Raw genomic sequence first — 18,723 nt, forward strand, 5'->3', positions numbered from 1 at the left:
CTACTATTATGGTATCTATTCTATTATCTAATTCCCAAAACAGAAACAAAAAAAACAAATTTAAAATACTTCCGAAAAACAAACAAATTGATTATATATTTTATACAACACATATCTTAAAATATGAAACCCCGCACGTACGTGCGGGTCACGATCTAGTTCTATTTAAACTCTATTTCCTTAACTTCTTCCCACATTAATTGGTTCTTTTTTTCTATAATCTCTATTCGGACATTTTTTCTCTCAATTAATTACTTTCAACGACACAATCTCTAAAACATCTCAACAATCCTCATTTCATTTCTATTTAAGTTAATATTTTGAAATCAGAAACGATTATTTTATTATAGGCCGACGATATTCAATTCGATATCTTAAGAATATCTCGATCGGATCTTCCATTAATTATTTCTCTAAACAACAAACTCAATTTAATACATTTTTATCGAAATTATAGGAATATTAGTCACTTGCTATAAATACATTTTAAAAAAACATTTAATGCTGAAATATTTCAATGAAATATCTATACAGAGATTTACGGCAATATTCCCTAAGATTACGATAACAAATTTGAGACATTAATGCTATCAGAAAACAATGAAATGGAAATCAAAGATTGAACTCATTCACCTTTAGCATTCATTGTTTTTATTTGATTTTTTTTTTAAAATATTGTCCTTAGAAATCGTTGACAAATATTCATACCGACTGAATTAAGGAAATTATTTACTACTATACAAAATCGGAATTAAAGCATATTCCTAAAAAAAAAATCCGATTAGAATGATTTGATTAAAAAGATTAAAGCATGAATATTTACCTTGGCCACCACTACTTTCGTAACCTAATCTTCCACGCCTATATAAACTCTTTAGCTTCACTTCTCATCCCACCATCAAACACACAAAGCCTTTTTATTCTTCTACCGAAATCGCAACATCAAACACACAAAGCCTTCTGTATCGCCAGGTAGCTATCCACGTGGTGCTTTCTCTCTTTTTATTTTATTGATTTTTTTTCGTAGAATGTTAATTGTTTTTTCTTTAAATTGTTCCTCCCAGGGCATGGCGTATTGATATTGGGTAGGGGTATATGCTTCTTCCTCGGCCTCAGATTCCTTGTGCCCACCGCCACTGCGCGTGTTCTTCACCTGCATTTATATTTCCATTATTCAGATATTAATTACCAATAATGTATTAGATTGTGAAAATAGTCTAATTATATTATTAATCTGGGTTTGCATGTGAAACGCTTTGTTATTTTTCTCTTTAGAGAATGATGGTAAGCTAGGCTTATTCTCTTTCAAAATCTCAGTTTCCGTTTTTAGTATATAATGTTATATTTTCATTTTTTGTGTTTGGATTCAGGAATTGGAAATTTTCGCTTTATTACCGACCAGCCTCAAGCCCGACCTTCGTCCCATCTGTGCATTCAAACTCACACATGAAGATAATTGGAATTGAGAAGGAAGGACGACGAGCATTTTGATAGCATCATAATTCGCACAATGATTTCCGGAGCATAAGGACAAGAGGGTAAAGCAGTTCTAAGGTTGGTCTTTGATCCGCAGGGAAGTCAGTGGAGGAAGAGATGGTATACATGTAAGGGTTAGTGACTTTTTTCAAATATGATGAAGAGATTTCCTCTGTATATTAAATATTGTTGTTTCGTTATATGTTTTATGTTTGCAAGAAGAAGATGTTTGGCTGGATTATGTGTACCTGAGGAGAACATGTGAAAGCCAATGTTTGCTCTTTCAAATAACCGTATTCTTTCAATTAATATTTGACTTTCATGCACCAAGAGTTACTCTTCCATGTAAGTATTTATTTATACTATGCTTTTGGTATTTGATGTGTTAATTTAAGGCTCTTGCTTTATTTATACTAAACACTTTTGAAAAAAAATGATTTGGAATTGGTGTAATCTTTTTATTGTTCCATAGAAACGGGCTGAATTTTTGGTTTGTGAATTATTTTACAAATACTTTTTTTACTTTAATAAAAAGTTCAAAAAATCAAAAGAAAAAAAAATCTATAATTTTCAGTTTAAACAAAGATCCCGTATCCATGAAAATGGGCAGAATTTTTGGTATGTGAATAATTTTACAAATCCTTTTATTTACTTTAAGAAATATTTTGTCATACATATGAATATAAATAATACTACATTTAACTATAAGAGCTAAATTTATCAAAAACCATACACCACCAATCAGTTTTATATACTACGAAAATCATAAATTTATGAAGAACAAAATTAAAAAGTCAAAATTGTCCCACGGGTCAATATCTAAATGTGTAATCTACATATACATTTTTACAGGGTATTTTTTGCATTAATTCATTTGGATCCGGGTTTTACCCGGGTTTAACTCTATCCGGATCTTTGATAAAGAATTTTAGGAAATTTTTAAACAAATCGACTTTAAAACGACCTGATTTTATGGCAATCGGTATAAGTATAACACTAACACATTTATTAAAACGAAATTAATTCTTTTATTATCCATATTTAAGTTACCTATTTTAATCCTAAATAATCTTTCTTATTAATGCTCCTAATAAATAGCCATATATTTGGAAAGATTGCAATCTTATATTTGAAATTCTTTAGAAACAAATCGACAATAAATTAACTAACTAAACATCCCTAATTTTTAGATTTGAGTTTCAAAGATATGGAAATCAAATATTTAATTTTAAATACTATTAAACATAATATCGAAAATATCTAGCAAATAGAAACTACTACAACAATAAAATCAAAATCAAATCTAAATTTAATGCCCTGGGAAGAACAAGATAATCATTATTCAATCATAATATTTTGGATTTGTTAGTTTACTCAGATAAGATTTTTGTATCTCAAAATCTAATTTCACTACCAAAAAAATAACAATAATTTAGAAGACTCTAATTTTTTTGTTCCCTATATAAGAGATGTCGAGAGCAGTCGTTTCATTCATCAACACACACGTTTCCAATCAACAGATTTCAAAGTTTTTCAAGTGATCTATCCTTTATTTCTCATGTTATCCGTTAAGAGTCTTTCATACTTGAAACCCTTTTAGAACATGTAAAAATAAAGGTCACGATAATAAGATTTTGAAAACAATAGTTTGTTTTTTTGGTGAAACAATAGAAATAGTACAAACCAAGTTTTAATACCCTATATATCAGTACGTAATGAACTATATAATTTTCTCTATCTCTATATTTCAAAAATGAACTTAAAATATACTAATACTACAGTATATAGATATGTATATATCTATATATACATTTAAATAAAAAAAATAATAGCATATATGTAAAAGAGAAGCCTTACAATAAAAATTTATATTTCTTTTTAACAAAAATATAGGCCCGCGGTGTACCGCGGGTGGATATCTAATTGTATATAAGAAAACTTAACAAATTTTTTAGTAAAAAGACCCTCAAATTTTGAGGCCCTAATAGATGGCTTCGGTGGCTTGCCCTCTGCGCCGGCCCTATTATTTATTTCTACTTGTAGAAACAATGAGCACATAAATGTGGGCATCGTGGGTTTTTAACCAATCTCACCCTAACTCTTAGTACCACGATTCTTATTTTTTATATTGAATTCAGAAATTGAGCTTCTATAAACTATTCAGTTACAAATCACATGTTATCATCAAATGCCCCCACCATCCCAACCAATGTTCTTCGTGGGCCTATCTACAAGGTCATAAACGAGAGTGAATGAATGGTTTATGACAGTGGCTATTATTACATTTACAAGTGGTCGGCAAATGCTTTCGGGTCTGATTGGTAACAAGCTGTTAGCTGTTAGCTGGAGATATTAGCTGTTAGGGAATAGTGCAAAGCTGTATAAAATAATAAAACAGGTAAGCTGTACAAAAAATAACGCAGAACAAATTTTAAAAATTTACTCTGATTGGAAACATCATAGCAGTACACATAATAAATAATATTAAGAATTTAGAAAGAAAAAAAATTACATAGAAATGTACTTTAGTATGTAATTACATATGAAAATTAAGATTATATAGAATGAACAATATTTTATTGTTATAATAATAATATGAATTTACTTGTCCTATAATAAATAAAATATTCTCCATTTTGAGCAATATAACATTCTAAAAAAATTGTTTGAGAAAAAAACCATTAATTCTAATGAGATTTTTTCATAGGCTATATTATTTACTTTTTCGGAAATCTTTATCTGAACATTCGAGACTTTTTTTTTTGCATTATACGTAGTTACAATTATATTTTATAAAGTTTAATTATGCGGTTAATAATACGGTTAACCCTGCGGCTAATCATACGGTTAAATAACGGTTTTGATACGTTTCCGGTATATTAACGGTTATGGTTAGTATATTTTTTTAAACCGTAACTAATCTAGTTTTACGGTGAATGGTTATAGTTTTTAACCGTTTTATACAGTTAGGGTTGAAAAACGGTCCGGTTACGATCCAAAATACGGTTACGGTTAGCTTTTGGTCATGCCTAGTAAGCATGACCAAAAGCTAACCGTAACCATATGTTGTACCGTAACCGGACCGTTTCTCAACCGTAACCGTATAAAACGGTTAAAAACCTTAACCGTTAACCGTAAAAAATAATTAGTTACAGTTAAAAAATATATTAACCGTAACCGTTAATTAACGGTAAACATATGAAAACCGTTATTTAACCATATGGTTAACCGCATAGTTAAAACTTTAAAAATATAATTGTAACTCCATATAATACAAAAACAATTATCGAATGTTCAGATTAAGATTTAAAAAAAAATAAATGATACCGCATATGAAAAAATCTACATTATAAAAAATGGTATTTTTCTCAAACAAATATGTTATACTGTTATTTTGCTCGAAATGAAGAAAATTTGGTTTGTAACATACTTTTTGATTTTATGAAAAGTATTATAATAAGTTAGGTAACTCGTAAGATTTCGCTTCTGATATTAACCGTATTGTAGTCATCAAATAACTATAACCGTAATTATCCGTAACCGTTGTAACCGCAACCGTATTTAACCGTAACCGTTATAACCGTATTTAACCGTAACCGTTATAACCGTATTTAACCGTAACTGTTATAACCGTATTTAATCGTAACCGTATTTAACCATAACCATATTTAACCGTAACTGTTTTAATTTGTTTTTGTTTTTGTACAAAAAAAACTATTTATATTATAGTGTATCGTTTTTCATAAAGCTTTTGTGATTGGTAACTGTCAAAGCTGTACAAAGCTGTACAACTTTAAAATTGGTTACCAATCATAGCCTCCATATCTTAATGGGATTATTGTCTAAAATGCCATTTTTGAGGAAAAACTTACGAAAATGCCATTTTTTTTAATAGTTTACGGATTTTGTCCTTTTTAAACACTTAAAAATGTACGTATTTTGTGATTTTTTTTTACAAAAATATGTACTTTATATCAAATACTAAACCCTAAGAACAAATGGAACCGACTAAACCCAAACATAACGAGTGAAACACATATTAAATTATATTTTTGGAACGTGAAAAAGGACAAAATCCACAAATTATTCAAAAAATAACAAAATCCACAAATACCACTATAAAAAAACACAAAATCAGTAATTAATTCTATCTTAATACGACAAGACGTAGGACAAGCACTTCCATATCCTAAAATACGACAAGACGTAGGACAAGCACTTCCATATCTTAAAAATACGACAATGTTATCAGCAATGCGGTGGAACTTGATGAAAGTCAATGGAAAGCATTTACTGCTGATATATTTTCTTCTTTTTTGTTGGTATAAAATTAACAAGAAATTAATAAAGAGACACCTCTAAAAAAATTTTATATTCAAAAAATAATTAGTTAAAAATGTTTTCTAACAAAGAAAAACACAATATTTCTATTCTGAGAGAACGTATAATTCTACTTTCAAATTCCAAAACAGAACACTTTTTTTTTTTTGGAGTCAAAACAAAACACCTTTAGATTAATTTTTAGTTTTGAAAAATTATGTACATATACATATAAATAAAACAATAAAAGAAATTCTATCCAATCCTGAAAAAACGAAATGACAAGTCAGCAAAATTCGTCTCTCTTTCTTCAAAAAAAAGAAGAAAAATTAATATTGACGCAATCAATTTGGGACAGCCAAACATTGCTCAATGGAGAAGAGAAAACAAGTCAGCCATGGAAGAGAGAAGTAGATAGATAGATAGGTTAGATCCAAAGTAGTTGATCTTTGAAAAGTAGTTCTCTTTAACGTTGATAAAAACTCGAAAACGGATCAAAAAAGAGAATTTTGGAAAACCCAAAAAAAAAAACCGCCATGGATTCGACTAAAAAAATCTCTCATTTGGCTCTCGACATCGGAGGTAAAAAAAAAAAAAAACCGAACTTGGCTTTGTTTGATTCATTTTGTGATTTGTTCGGTTCTGGGTTCGTCTCGAGTGATCTCGAATTAACCGGAATTTGGTTTCGCAGGGACTTTGATAAAGCTTGTGTATTTCTCGGCAAATGGAGATTACAGCGAAGAGTCTCGTAATGGTTGCTCTGTTGTTCATGGGAAGCTTTGTTTCGCCAAATTTGAGACCAGAAAGATTGATGATTGTTTGGAGTTTATTCGATTCAATATCCTTCATCATTCCGGTAAAGTGTGGATTTTTATGATCATAACGTTCTGATTCATCATCTGATTCATATGTATTCAGAAGCATTATGTCTATTTGCAGTAGTAATGTTTGAGTCATTTTACTGATTTCGAGTAAATTATCTTTGAATAATCTCCATTAAGTTCCAATTTGTAAAAAGTTTATTAGTAAATGAATTTTTGCAACACCCCATCCCGGATTCTATATCCGCGCGGAGAGGTTGTTTCTGTTTGAGTTGCAAACAACCTAAGCGGATGTAGAACCGGGGATGGGGGTGTTTTCAATATTCCTTTGTTCGAACCAAAATAAGTTTATTAGAAGTTGAGTTGAGTTCCTTTGTTATTTCACTTCACTGACAGAGGAAATGATTCAGGTGTTCAGCATCCGAATGGCGTGGCTCATGATAAACTTTATGTTAAGGTAAAAGTTATCATCGGTTATAGTTTGGCTAAAGCTTTGTAGTGAGGAATGTTGCAGTGGGATTTTAGTTTGTAGTTGGATTATGGTCTACTAATTGATATGCTATTATTCCAAAGGCCACAGGTGGTGGGGCATTTAAGTTTGCTGATCTCTTTAAGGAGAAACTTGGAATTCTTTTTGATAAGGAAGATGAGATGCATTCTCTTGTTGGGGGTGTTAATTTTCTATTAAAGGTTTGATTTTTTTCTATCCTATTACCATCATCTCTCTCTTCATTTTTCCTCTAACATTATCCAAATGAAGATTCTTGTCTGTTATATATATGTTGTGTCTGCTTTTGGAATGTACTTCTTTTTTTTTATCCTTGTTAACACACTTGAGCAACGCTGCACTCTGAAGAGTCTAGGCCACAAATTTATGTATCTTTGTCTGTTAATTCTAATGTGTGAAGTTGGCTTATGTTTTCCTGATAGAGATTATCTCTTGGTCTTAGTGGTTTCCTAGATTTACTTATAGAAGACTGAAAATATAGCTACATTACCATTTAGGATATCAAATATTTGATGATGATAATCTGCAATTGTTCTTAAATGTGGTGTGCTCCCTGAGGTCTTCTATAAGATACTTTCTTCAATACATCAAAGACATTTGTGGCAGAATAGATTTCTGACAAACTTCTTGTTTTTGCCATTTTACATAAAAGAATTATTACGTAACAAATAATTCTTTTATGATTGCAGACAGTCCCAAGGGAAGCTTTTACCTACTTGGATGGCCAGAAGGAGTTTGTCGAGATCGACCATAATGATTTGTATCCATATCTACTTGTTAATATAGGCTCTGGCGTTAGCATGATCAAGGTCACTATGGTTTTCGTTTCTTTGATCACTTTGATTTTGTTTGCAACTACATCAGCGATGTTGCTTACTCAAACTCGTTTTTCTGTAGGTCGATGGAGATGGAAAGTATGAGCGGATAAGTGGAACAAGCCTTGGTGGAGGCACATTTTTAGGTCTTGGAAAGCTTTTAACAAAATGCAAGAGGTGACTTCTTAGTTAAGTCTATTAATGTAAGTAACCTCCTTGCCTGAGTAACAACTAATATCTCTTAGTTTCAGTTTTGATGAGCTGCTAGAGTTAAGTCACCATGGAAATAACAGAGTAATTGACATGCTTGTCGGGGATATCTATGGTGGAACAGATTATTCAAAGGTAATTGATTGATCTTGGTTTTGCTTAAATATCTGCCTACTTGAACACGTCTGCTAGAGTTTTAGATTGGATTCATATGTGAATATAAACCTTTTGTTCATTCTTTTCTGGTAGATTGGTCTCTCCTCAACAGCTATTGCTTCTAGCTTTGGGAAAGCGATTTCTGATGGCAAAGAACTTGAAGATTACCAGCCAGAAGATGTCGCAAGATCCCTTCTACGAATGATATCAAATAACATCGGTCAGGTCAGTTCCTCTGATCATTTCAATGCCATTTTACAGAAAACCTTTAGCTGATGATTTTTTCTGATTGGGTTGTAACATTTTCTATTGTCTCACTTTCTCTCCAGATTGCTTATTTGAATGCTCTCAGATTCGGTCTTAAACGTATTTTCTTTGGTGGATTTTTCATCCGTGGGCTCGAGTACACCATGGACACAATCTCTGTTGCTGTTCACTTTTGGTAATCCAAAACTGAAACTAAATCAAATCCCTCCATATCTAAAACTCATGTAAATTTTGTCATTTTTCCTTCTCATTTCAGGTCGAGAGGTGAGGCGAAGGCAATGTTTTTACGACATGAAGGGTTTCTTGGAGCATTAGGCGCTTTCACGAGCTACAGCAACCAGAGCCATAACGATTTAAAACCGCATCATCACACTGTGCAAAGAGCAATTCTCAACTGTTCAGGTGATAACTTACGACACATCCCCGTAACTTCAAATTTAAACGATAGTGAAACCATAGAATGTAGCATCAATTTAGTTTAGTTGGTTATCACCAGTTGTATTGTTATCAATTCAGTAGAAATATGTGTAAGTTAATTAATTGTTTGAATCAAGAGCTGCGTAGTAGTTTGTTGAATGTTAGACAAATTTATGTAAGATGATTCACGTATTATTATTATTATTATTATTCATGTTTGTCTTAGGTAATTTGTACTATATATCACACAAAAAAAAAGAATCTTATTAACCTGTACATTTGAGTTATATAGAGCTTCTTTAAATCTCGGTTAAGTCCTCCGGTTCATTGTAAGTATTTGTGCATTTCTGTTTAGTCTTGATTTAGTGAGTTTGTATGTTGCTTATGTAACAAGTTTTTCTTTATTCAGCAGAAATAATAAAAACTTGACACAATTTCTCTCTTGGTTCTTCTATGAACACTTCACAAATTTTACCCGAAATTGAACCGGAAAGCAATCCAAGAAGTGAACCACATCTTTGTTCGGTTTTATTTTTGCTCTACCTAAATCTGTATAAAAAAAGTGAATTGATCTTAAATTTTCGATACCAAACCGAATTTCTAACCATGATAAAATAATATATATTTATTTGTAATTCACTAGATTTGAACCCACGGTACACCGCGGGGCTATATTTTAAAAAATATTTAATGTTAATTATTTTGTTTGTTATTTGAGAAAATTATATTTATTTATAAAATTTAAATGTATCATCTATATAGCTATATCTAAATTTTGTTTTAGTTTTACGGTTAAAAAATATAGAGACAGTAACATACAATATCCTAAGTACCGATTATATTTTGAGAGCAACATTTTTTGTTTTGTATTTTCCTTTAAATTTAGATTTCAAAGATGCATTTTATAAAAATTTGTAAAATAAGTTAAATATTATTATGTTTTATCATTTTGTTTGTTTATAAAATAAATAATGCATCACTTTAGAATATATAGATGTGTTATGCAATGAAAATATGATTGGGAACAATTATGACTTTCATACCAAATATAGTTTTAAGTTCATTGTTTTTGAAACTTTGAGTATTATACTGAACCAATTGTGTTACAATTTTTCCGGATTGAACAAAACCTTATGTTAGTCTTTAAAACAAATAACTATCCTACAGACATAACTGAATAGATAATTAAGTGTATAATGTTGTCGGCACTTACTATGCATCTTCTTTCTCAGAAAATATCGGTACCTACTATTCACTCATTCTACGATAACGAAAATCTCTCTCTCTCTCTCTCTCTCTCTCTCTCTCTCTCTCTCTCTCTCTCTCTCTCTCTCTCTCTCTCTCTCTCTCTCTCTCTCTCTCTCTCTCTCTCTCTCTTTCAAGCCTTGTCTGTAGTTGAATCGAAAGCTATGTCTCATGTATTCATTCTCTTCTTTGAATTCCCAATTTCTGGATCTTGGTCATTATAAAGCTTGTTCCTTTTTCGCAATTTCGTGATCTAGATATGATGTAACAATTGATCTGAAATTCTTCTTTATCTAATCACAAAATCGTTTTCATAAGGAGCTGCTAGTTCTTACGATTTCTTCATCTGCAACAAAGAAGATAAATGTTAAACCGGTTGTTTGCTACGAAATCCACCTATTCAACATCTCTCTGTTTAAAAAACGAAAGCGTAAAAATTCGATTCATTTTCTCTGTTACTCTTCGAATCCATCTCGTTTTATTGCTGATTCTTGTAATTTTATTTTCGATTAGAGCTGTGAATAGAAGATTTCATCACAAATCGTCCATAACCCCAAATCCAAATGCTTATTCTTAAGGATCTAAGGTAAAGTCTTCGATGGCCACCAAACTCCCTTGTTTCGGCCTCATACCCACCAGAAGTCTCTTAAACACCAAAACCTTGGTTTTTTTCCTTTGTTAATCACACCATTCACTCCAGCATGAATATGATTCACTTTCTTATTGCACGTACGACAACTAATGTAGTACCAAGCCCAATCTGTATCAATTGCATAGACTGAACACAGAAGCCTAACCATTCCAATCTTTACATAATTAAAAAACGATTGGTTAGATTAAGAAGTGTGTTAGATACATGAATAGTTTAAGATGTGTGTTACCTCCATAGTATTCTTCAGCTCTGTAATTGTTTTCCTTGGAAACTCCAGAAAGTCTTCTTCTTTAACAGTCACCACTCACCATCTCCCACTTTGTTTTGTAACCACGAAAGATGAGCCTGAGGCCATCATCTGGCAGCCTGTAAGAAGTGATTAATTTACTTAGTTCTCTCTAAGTAAATAAGTTGTTTATAGAATAAAGAATAATTGTGGATATAGATAACCGTACGCTTGTGTGAAAACAGCAATTTCAGGAAATGGTGGGTTCACGTGTATCTGAGTAGCATCAAAAGAGTTTGATAAACCCATAACACCTGAGAAGAATAATAGTAACATAAAACTTATGGGTCATATATCATTAAGAAAATCTCTTTATATATTGATAAAAATAACAACACGTTTTCTAAATAGAGGATATATATTAGTTACCCATAAATGGTTTTATCTTCACAAATCTCATGAGACAAACCACCAGACTTCCATCAGATTCCTGGCAAGCTCTAAAAACTTGTTCAGCAAATTTTACCCACAGGGTACATGCTATCCTTTCATCACTGTTGTTTTAATATAAAGAGATTTATTAGATAACATAGCATAAATATTAATCATATATTGATATTAGGACTATGAAAATAAGTAAGACATTACGTTTCATCTCGAAGCTCAAATTCAATCTTCACAGTTGGTTTGTTGTTTGCTTCCAGATTTTCCAACTCACCAATAGTCACAATCTGTCCAATAGCATCTGCCAAATAAAGTTATCTATTAGAAACATGTTGAAATGGTAGATATAAATCTCAATTATTATAACTGTATGAATATAACAATAAGTAAATGGATACGTACCAACCAAGATGTGTGGATTTAGTTGACCATTTTGGATTTTCTGAAACTTTGCAAGTGACAGAAAATTTGAATCTGATTTTGGGTCACATGGAATGATCACTGTCCCTGTTTGGAATGTCATCTTGTAGAGATATTGAAAAGTTTGGTTGGAAAGTCTCGATGAAGACCCAATCACCAACAATGATCTGATGAGCATACTTGCTAACCAAGTCTTTCTTTACTGTTGCATGCATTTTTTTTCCCTGCAAATAATAATAGGTAAAGTTGTGTATTAGTAGGGAATAAGTGAAGTGTTTTGAACATAATTATAAAATAGAGATTAATATAACTAATATCTTTTCATCAGAGATGATAATCTCTAGTATTTCACCAGTATTTTGCATATACTGGCGCCATGAGTGCAAGATTTTGACTTGAACCCTCCAAGAAGTCGTGTAGGGACGCACGTCGTTGAGGAAACCAAAAGTGCAAGCCATTTCGATGAGTTAAAACTTTTCAATATCGGATTTTAGAGCTTTTGAGGTTTGTGATAGATATTGGAGCTTAGGAGTAGAGTTTATATAGGGAAAAGAATTAGGTTACGTGAACCAAAATGTGTGGAATAATATCTTTTTAATATAATAGGTTTGTTAGGAATATACCATCATTATGCTTATAGAATAACGAAATTGATTTGTTGAAGATTAATTTTCTAGATTTGTAGGTTGATATTGGAATGAAGATTTCGTGGGATTGAATTAATTAGTTTGTTAAGAGAATAAAGTTAGGAGATATGGAATTGTGATTAGGAAATTAGTTTTGTTAGGTTGCTAAGAATAGAATTTTAGGAGATACAAAATTACCAAAACTGAGAAATCGAAATTATTTGCTAATTAAATGTGAATTGCATTTATTGTTGGTTATATAATTTTAGGATATACGAAATTACCAAAACTACTAATTCGGAATTATTTGCTACTTAAATGTGGATTAGTCTAAGGAAGTTTATTAATATATGAATTTCATATCATAATTGCATGTTATAAAATCGGAAATATGAGATTGAAATAAGGGTGAATCCGTTTTGGACTATAATGTGAAGAATATATAAAAAGTTAACGTGGTTAATATGGGCCGATAATTGGGCCTCGACGCTAGTAGATAAATAATATGTACAGGCTTAGTCGTTTATTTGTTTCATTAAATGTTAGAAGCAGAATTTTCGGAAGTATCCGATTTAATAAACCGGGTCAAACGTTATTAAAATAAACCGACCCACCAGTGGCATTCCATTGTAAATACATTCCAACTCCAGGATTTATTTGCTAAAAGTCATCCAAAAATGTATATATAGATATCCTTTCTAAAACCTAAACCGGATTTAACATTGGTTAGTCCCGGTACGAAGCAATGTACCACATTCATGGAGGCTTGCTTACACGTGTCATCCATACCTCTCTGTCTTCTTCATTCCTTTTCCTACTTCGTCGATTTTCAATTTCGACTTCTTCAGCCGACGATTCCCAATAAGACAATCTCCGACCGCCGCAACATCACGACGGATTCTTCACCGTGCGTAACTGTAAGCAGTCTCTCCTCTTCCGCAGTTGCTTAAGGAGTTGAAATTGATCTGATCTCGTTTACCAATTTCTCCAACAGGTAAAAAAGAAAACTTAAAATCAATCGTTCACCTAAATCCTGATTCTTAATATCTCCATGATCTTAATTGCACCAGATCTACGATTCGATTTGATTCGATTCTTCTCCATTGGGCACAAAATGGTACGGATCACCATTTTTTCTTATCTTCTTCATTCAATTAGCATTAATCCTAATTCACTTTGATTTAGTTCCATGGAGTATTTGAATCCATTGCTTGTATTTGTTTGATACTCATTTTGTTACCTTAATCCTTGTGATTAAACGCTCTAATCAGGTTTATCACTCGAGCTTTGTGGATGAAGAAGGGATAACAAAGGCATGTGGTTGTCCATTGCTTCCTCTCAAGAGTCATATAAAAGGTCCTGCACCAATTTCAGAACAAGGTATTGATCAAAACAATGCTATATACATGTGATTTTTTTCGAAGGAAAGTGTTTATGTATTGTTGGTTTATATATGCAGATAAAACTGATATCGTGGACGAGGCGATCACCTTCTTTCGTGCTAATGTCTTCTTCACAAACTTTGATATCAAAAGTCCTGCTGATAAGCTTCTTATTTACTTGACGTTTTACATAAATGTGGCGTTAAAGAGGCTCGAAGGCTGTAGAACGTTGGCTGTTGGAACTAAGGCCATTATCAACTTGGGTTTAGAAGATATTCCTGTTCCTGGAGAAACTGGCTTTCCTTTCCCAGGCCTCTTTTCGCTTCCTCAGTCCCTGGACGAAGCAGGTATATACATGTCTAAACAACCAACTCTTATTGATTCCTCAGTTTTTCTTTCGGTTACTAGGTTCTTAGCCTTGTGTTCTGTTTGGCTTCAAATGTCAGATCTTTTCAGGAACTATCTTAAGCAGGTTCGAGAGGAGACGAGTGGGAGGCTACTGAGTGTAGCTTATAGAGCCAATGGGACACCAAACAAATGGTGGCTTGCATTTGCCAAGCGGAAATTCATAAACGTTGTCGTCCTATGATAAAACACATTATCACTGGTAAGTATCACTTTAGTTGACTGGATACAGTTATCCAAAATCCAACATGATTTTAAAACCATCTCAAATAATCTCAAATATTTCTTCATTTAAAGCTTAAAAAGTTCTTCTGAATTTTTCATAATTTTAGCATGAGAATCACCGCCTTTAGCTTCCTCTACATAGCTGTTATCCCCTGGAACCAAGAAGACCATCTGAGAGCAGAGAGCTTTCTCTTTATCTCTCAATATATATACTAGAGTGTGCCAATGTATTGTTTCATACACCTCTTGTTGGAATATAAAATTTGTTGATACAAGATCAAAGTTAAATAAAAAGATTATTTTAATACTTTAACAGAGTTCATCTCCAAGGTCTTATCAGATATCAGATTGTAGCCACACTTTCTCACTCTTAGCAAATTATACAAGGAAAAGAAATAGCTTTGCATACACACAGTGACATAATTGTGCCTGAAGCTACCTATCAGGCCTTGGTGCATACGTCTCCGTCACAAACCCAACCATCTGTGGACTCGCTGCCACCTTCTTTCACAGCCTCATCGCCGTCTGCTTTTGTGTCCTCCTTTAAAGCACACTTGGCGTGAAGATCAAAGTTGCATTCGTCGCACTGGTAAGACCATATTGTCCCCTCTTCCTCGCACTTATCGCACGTGTAAACCTGTACACGAGTCAGTTCTAGCTCATGTTCTTCATGAAGTACATGTTTCACCTTCTTAGGCCACTCTTTTGCCATGTCATCGTACTTAGCTTCAATCTCCTTCAAACGTTCCTCAGTAAAAGGGTAAGCCTCGGCTCCATGGGCTACCACAAGGTCCCTTGCTTCTTTTGTTACAGTTTTCCCAGTTGGTCCCAGAGCTGCTAGCATTGGGATCCCACCGACCTTGAAGGTTCGTGCCAAGGATGTTTTCCTAGGATCACCAAATGGAAGAGCCAGCCACGGCATTTGCGAGTAGTACTCATCAAATGATTCCTGGTCACGGTCACTGGAGATGAAGATCAATTCAAACGCTTCATCCCGCTCCTTTATCTGCTTGTATACTTCAACAAGCTTTGGTGTAAAAGCGCGACAAGGAGGACACCAGTGAGCTGAGAAGTATATAAGAATGTTCTTCCCGACCAGATCCGAAATAAGCACCTAACAAAGAAAGCCAAATTTTTACAGGTTGGTTCAGATCAGCCTCGAAGAACAGTGTTTAGAAGATTAAGAGCATATCGAGAGCTATACCTTAGCCCCATCTTTTCCGAGAACATAGTTGAGATCACCTGAGACAAGAAGTGACTCGAGCGTTTGAGCCTCTACCTTTGCCTTTTCTATCTCCTTGAGTTCTTCAAACTTCTCAGGAGTGAAAGGATAAGCAAGAACTCCATAGTCATCAATAGCTTCAGCGACATTCGAGTGGCGGGTTTTTCCATCAGGCCCAAGAATAACCAGCGTCGGTAGCGTTGCCAGCATGAAGTGCCGAGCCAATTTCGATGCGCTTTTGTCGTTGAATGGCAACGATAGCCATGGCTTGGTCTTGAATTCCTGATTAAAAGACTCCTCATCATCTTCAAGAGATATCAACACAATCTCAAAATCCTCCTTATTCTCCTTCAACTTCGTATAAAACTCAACAAGCTTTGGAGTAAACTCTGTGCATTTCCTGTAAGAGGCGACCGAGAAGAGAAGGCCAATGGTTTTTCCCTCAAGCTCTGATACGGGTACCTAATGAATATGCAATTGACAAATATCATTAAGTCAACAAAGCCAAAGAGACACAGGTTCGTAATAACTAACTACTGCAACTTGTATAGATACTCTCACAAGCTACTAAGGGGTACCTTGTTTCCGTCAGGCGAGATCACAAAGTCCCGTGAAGGAGTCACCAAGACGGATCTTAAGGTCTGTTCTCTCCGAGCTCTATCTTCGTCCTCTTTGATCTCCTTCATTTTCTCTGGTGTGAAAGGATAAGCATCAGCTCCATAGCTTCGTATGACCCCAACCCCATTCTCATTCACAAGTTTACCATGATCATCAACCATCACTAGGTTAGGTATTCCCCTAACCTTAAACAACTCATCCAAACGGTCACGGGTTTCAGAATCAGTAAACGGAACAGCAAGCCAGGGCATCTTACTGAAATAATCTCCAAAAGACTCCTCGTCCTCATCACCTGACACAAAGACAATCTCAAAACCAACTTTCGAAGAGAGTTCGTTGTAAACTTCCACCAGCTGTGGAGTAAACCGCTGACACGGTCCACACCACGCAGCTGAAAAATACAACCCAATCTTCTTCCCTATCAAGCTGTCAATTTTCACCTGAACATCAAGCAATACAATATAATCAAACTCTACCCAAACAACATAGCCATGTGAAATAGACACAAGCCAAAATCTTCCAGAAGATAAAGGTCCAATTCAATGAATCTTAACACTTTAAAGTCATCTATAGCAAAATCAAGTACACAAAGCAATCTATAATCCGTAAACCAGAAGAATCGGTTCAAAGAATCGCAAAACAAACACAGTATCGTTATCGAAGGTCAACACAAGTTGAGATCGATGACTATAAACTCAAACTCAGGTCAACTACAGAAAGAGAGAAGCGTCTAAAACTATTTTTACCTGTTCGCCGTCATTACGAACGAGGAAATCCCTCGCCGGAGAAGAAAGAAGTGAGTGAAGATCCAGGGCATCGCTACCGTTGACTACCTTCGAGGTTTCGGCCATGGCTTGTACGGAGATCGAATTTGAGAATCGCTATTACGAAGACTGGTCTGTGTTTTTTCTTAGAGGGCCAAATGTGCTCAAAACGTTGTATTAAACGTCTCTTTTAAGGTTTTTTTAATCCAGAATTATATTCCTTAGCGATTAATTAAAGACTATGACCATAAAAAGTGAAATAAAATGGTTGACTAACCAACATAATTATATTTGGTATCCTTTCCGGTTTAGGTGGGGATTGAAAGCTATAGTTGGTAAACCGGAATCGTCGCCTCAAAGGTGGTCAAACAATAAAACCATAAGAAGTCAGCCGTAGTTATCTCGATGGGGTGTATATTGTAGAATCAAGATATTTGGGGTTAATATTAAAATTTACGAAAACTTAAGGGCTATTTCTCACGACGATTTACGAAGGAGCAAAGCAAACTACCGGGAGCTTACACGTGTACAGTCGAGATCAGTTCCCCATTATTGACGGTCTATATTAATGTCATTCCCTCTAACGTCGAATGATCTACTTGCTTGTACTTATCTTTGTCGAGATGTTGTTGGTCTTCAGTATACCACTCCGTGGGTACAAGATCGCAAAGAATGCATTTCAAGTGAGATGTCCAAGATCAAAGGAACGAGGGTAAGAATCGACGAGGAATACTAGACGGATCAAGTATTTAAATATTAGAAACGCGGAAACTCGTGTTCACCAAGGTTGATGAGTTAAAGGCCATGACTTAGTGTGAAAGTTGTTAGACCATCAATGAGGATGGTCTTAGTACGAAGATGGTGATACAAAGAGGTCTGCAACTGGTCATCAGGCATGGCAAATGCCACATTGCTGAATGTCTGGTTGGAGATGAGAAAAGAATAATTATCTTTACAGCAAGAAACGAACAAGGTAAGTTTAATGTTTTGGCGGTTTACAAATACAATCATATTGGTATCTTTGCTTGTGCATTGAGTGTTAGTTTATTTATTAAAAGCTTCAGTTGTTCTCAGTCAACATCTTGCCTACTAAAGGTGCTCACTGCCGAATCCGGTTTTCGGTTTATGAAATATAGAATCAGAATGCCATTTGATTCTGTTTGATAATGTCTAGGTTTGCGAAAATATATTTGAAGATATTTAGGTTTTAATTGGTATGTATTACCTTTTTGGCTTGGTTCGATTCTGGTCACAGTTTATTAATATATCGTAATAATGTAACGAAATTGAACACCTTTTATTACCTACCACCATGTCCAATAGTATAATTAAATGAATGAATAAATATAGTTTGATGTTGAAACAGTGAATTAAATGAAAGAAGGGAACAACGGTGCGGAATGCAAAGAGATCGACATGTTCAAATGATCGATGCGCAGTGGACAAGTGGGGTGGTGTTGACTGTTGAGTCGCTGGACCTGTAGACATCACCATGAAAGAAGAT

The 18,723-nt window shown here is 33.9% G+C and overlaps 3 protein-coding genes and 1 long non-coding RNA gene across 6 annotated transcripts; 3 read left to right on the forward strand and 1 right to left on the reverse strand.

Annotated features, from left to right (window-relative positions):
- The first annotated feature begins 375 nt into the window (after positions 1 to 375).
- LOC110224263 lies at positions 376 to 1,252 on the forward strand. Its single transcript, XR_002328932.1, has 2 exons — positions 376 to 972; positions 1,065 to 1,252. It is a non-coding gene; the product is annotated as an uncharacterized LOC110224263 (long non-coding RNA).
- Positions 1,253 to 6,132: 4,880 nt separating this feature from the next.
- Positions 6,133 to 9,220, forward strand: LOC9322685 (pantothenate kinase 1). Of its 2 annotated transcripts, none has more exons than XM_002886573.2 (10): positions 6,133 to 6,378; positions 6,488 to 6,652; positions 7,028 to 7,074; positions 7,191 to 7,307; positions 7,815 to 7,934; positions 8,023 to 8,117; positions 8,192 to 8,285; positions 8,400 to 8,531; positions 8,636 to 8,748; positions 8,830 to 9,220. In XM_002886573.2, the coding sequence occupies exons 1-10, from the start codon at positions 6,333 to 6,335 to the stop codon at positions 9,053 to 9,055; spliced, it is 1,155 nt and encodes a 384-aa protein (XP_002886619.1). In that variant the 5' UTR covers positions 6,133 to 6,332; the 3' UTR covers positions 9,056 to 9,220. The 2 variants fall into 2 exon arrangements, with proteins under 2 accessions (XP_002886619.1, XP_020889968.1); XM_021034309.1 differs by having other exon boundaries at positions 7,036 to 7,074; positions 8,830 to 9,212.
- A 4,216-nt stretch (positions 9,221 to 13,436) lies between these two features.
- Positions 13,437 to 14,922, forward strand: LOC9322686 (actin-related protein 2/3 complex subunit 3). 2 transcript variants are annotated; one of them, XM_021034310.1, is made up of 6 exons: positions 13,437 to 13,520; positions 13,598 to 13,720; positions 13,875 to 13,983; positions 14,063 to 14,332; positions 14,432 to 14,592; positions 14,723 to 14,922. In XM_021034310.1, the coding sequence occupies exons 2-5, from the start codon at positions 13,655 to 13,657 to the stop codon at positions 14,572 to 14,574; spliced, it is 588 nt and encodes a 195-aa protein (XP_020889969.1). In that variant the 5' UTR covers positions 13,437 to 13,520; positions 13,598 to 13,654; the 3' UTR covers positions 14,575 to 14,592; positions 14,723 to 14,922. The 2 variants fall into 2 exon arrangements, with proteins under 2 accessions (XP_020889969.1, XP_002886620.1); XM_002886574.2 differs by having other exon boundaries at positions 13,449 to 13,597; positions 13,674 to 13,720.
- On the reverse strand, positions 14,899 to 17,506 carry LOC9322687 (probable nucleoredoxin 1). The gene is made up of 4 exons (XM_002888097.2): positions 17,202 to 17,506; positions 16,416 to 16,895; positions 15,820 to 16,299; positions 14,899 to 15,729 (listed from the first exon to the last, which is right to left on the reverse strand). The coding sequence occupies exons 1-4, from the start codon at positions 17,304 to 17,306 to the stop codon at positions 15,058 to 15,060; spliced, it is 1,737 nt and encodes a 578-aa protein (XP_002888143.1). The 5' UTR covers positions 17,307 to 17,506; the 3' UTR covers positions 14,899 to 15,057.
- Positions 17,507 to 18,723: the final 1,217 nt, after the last annotated feature.

The sequence above is a fragment of the Arabidopsis lyrata genome (genome assembly GCF_000004255.2).
Source record: "Arabidopsis lyrata subsp. lyrata unplaced genomic scaffold ARALYscaffold_2, whole genome shotgun sequence".
In the NCBI taxonomy this organism is placed as follows: Eukaryota; Viridiplantae; Streptophyta; class Magnoliopsida; order Brassicales; family Brassicaceae; genus Arabidopsis; species Arabidopsis lyrata.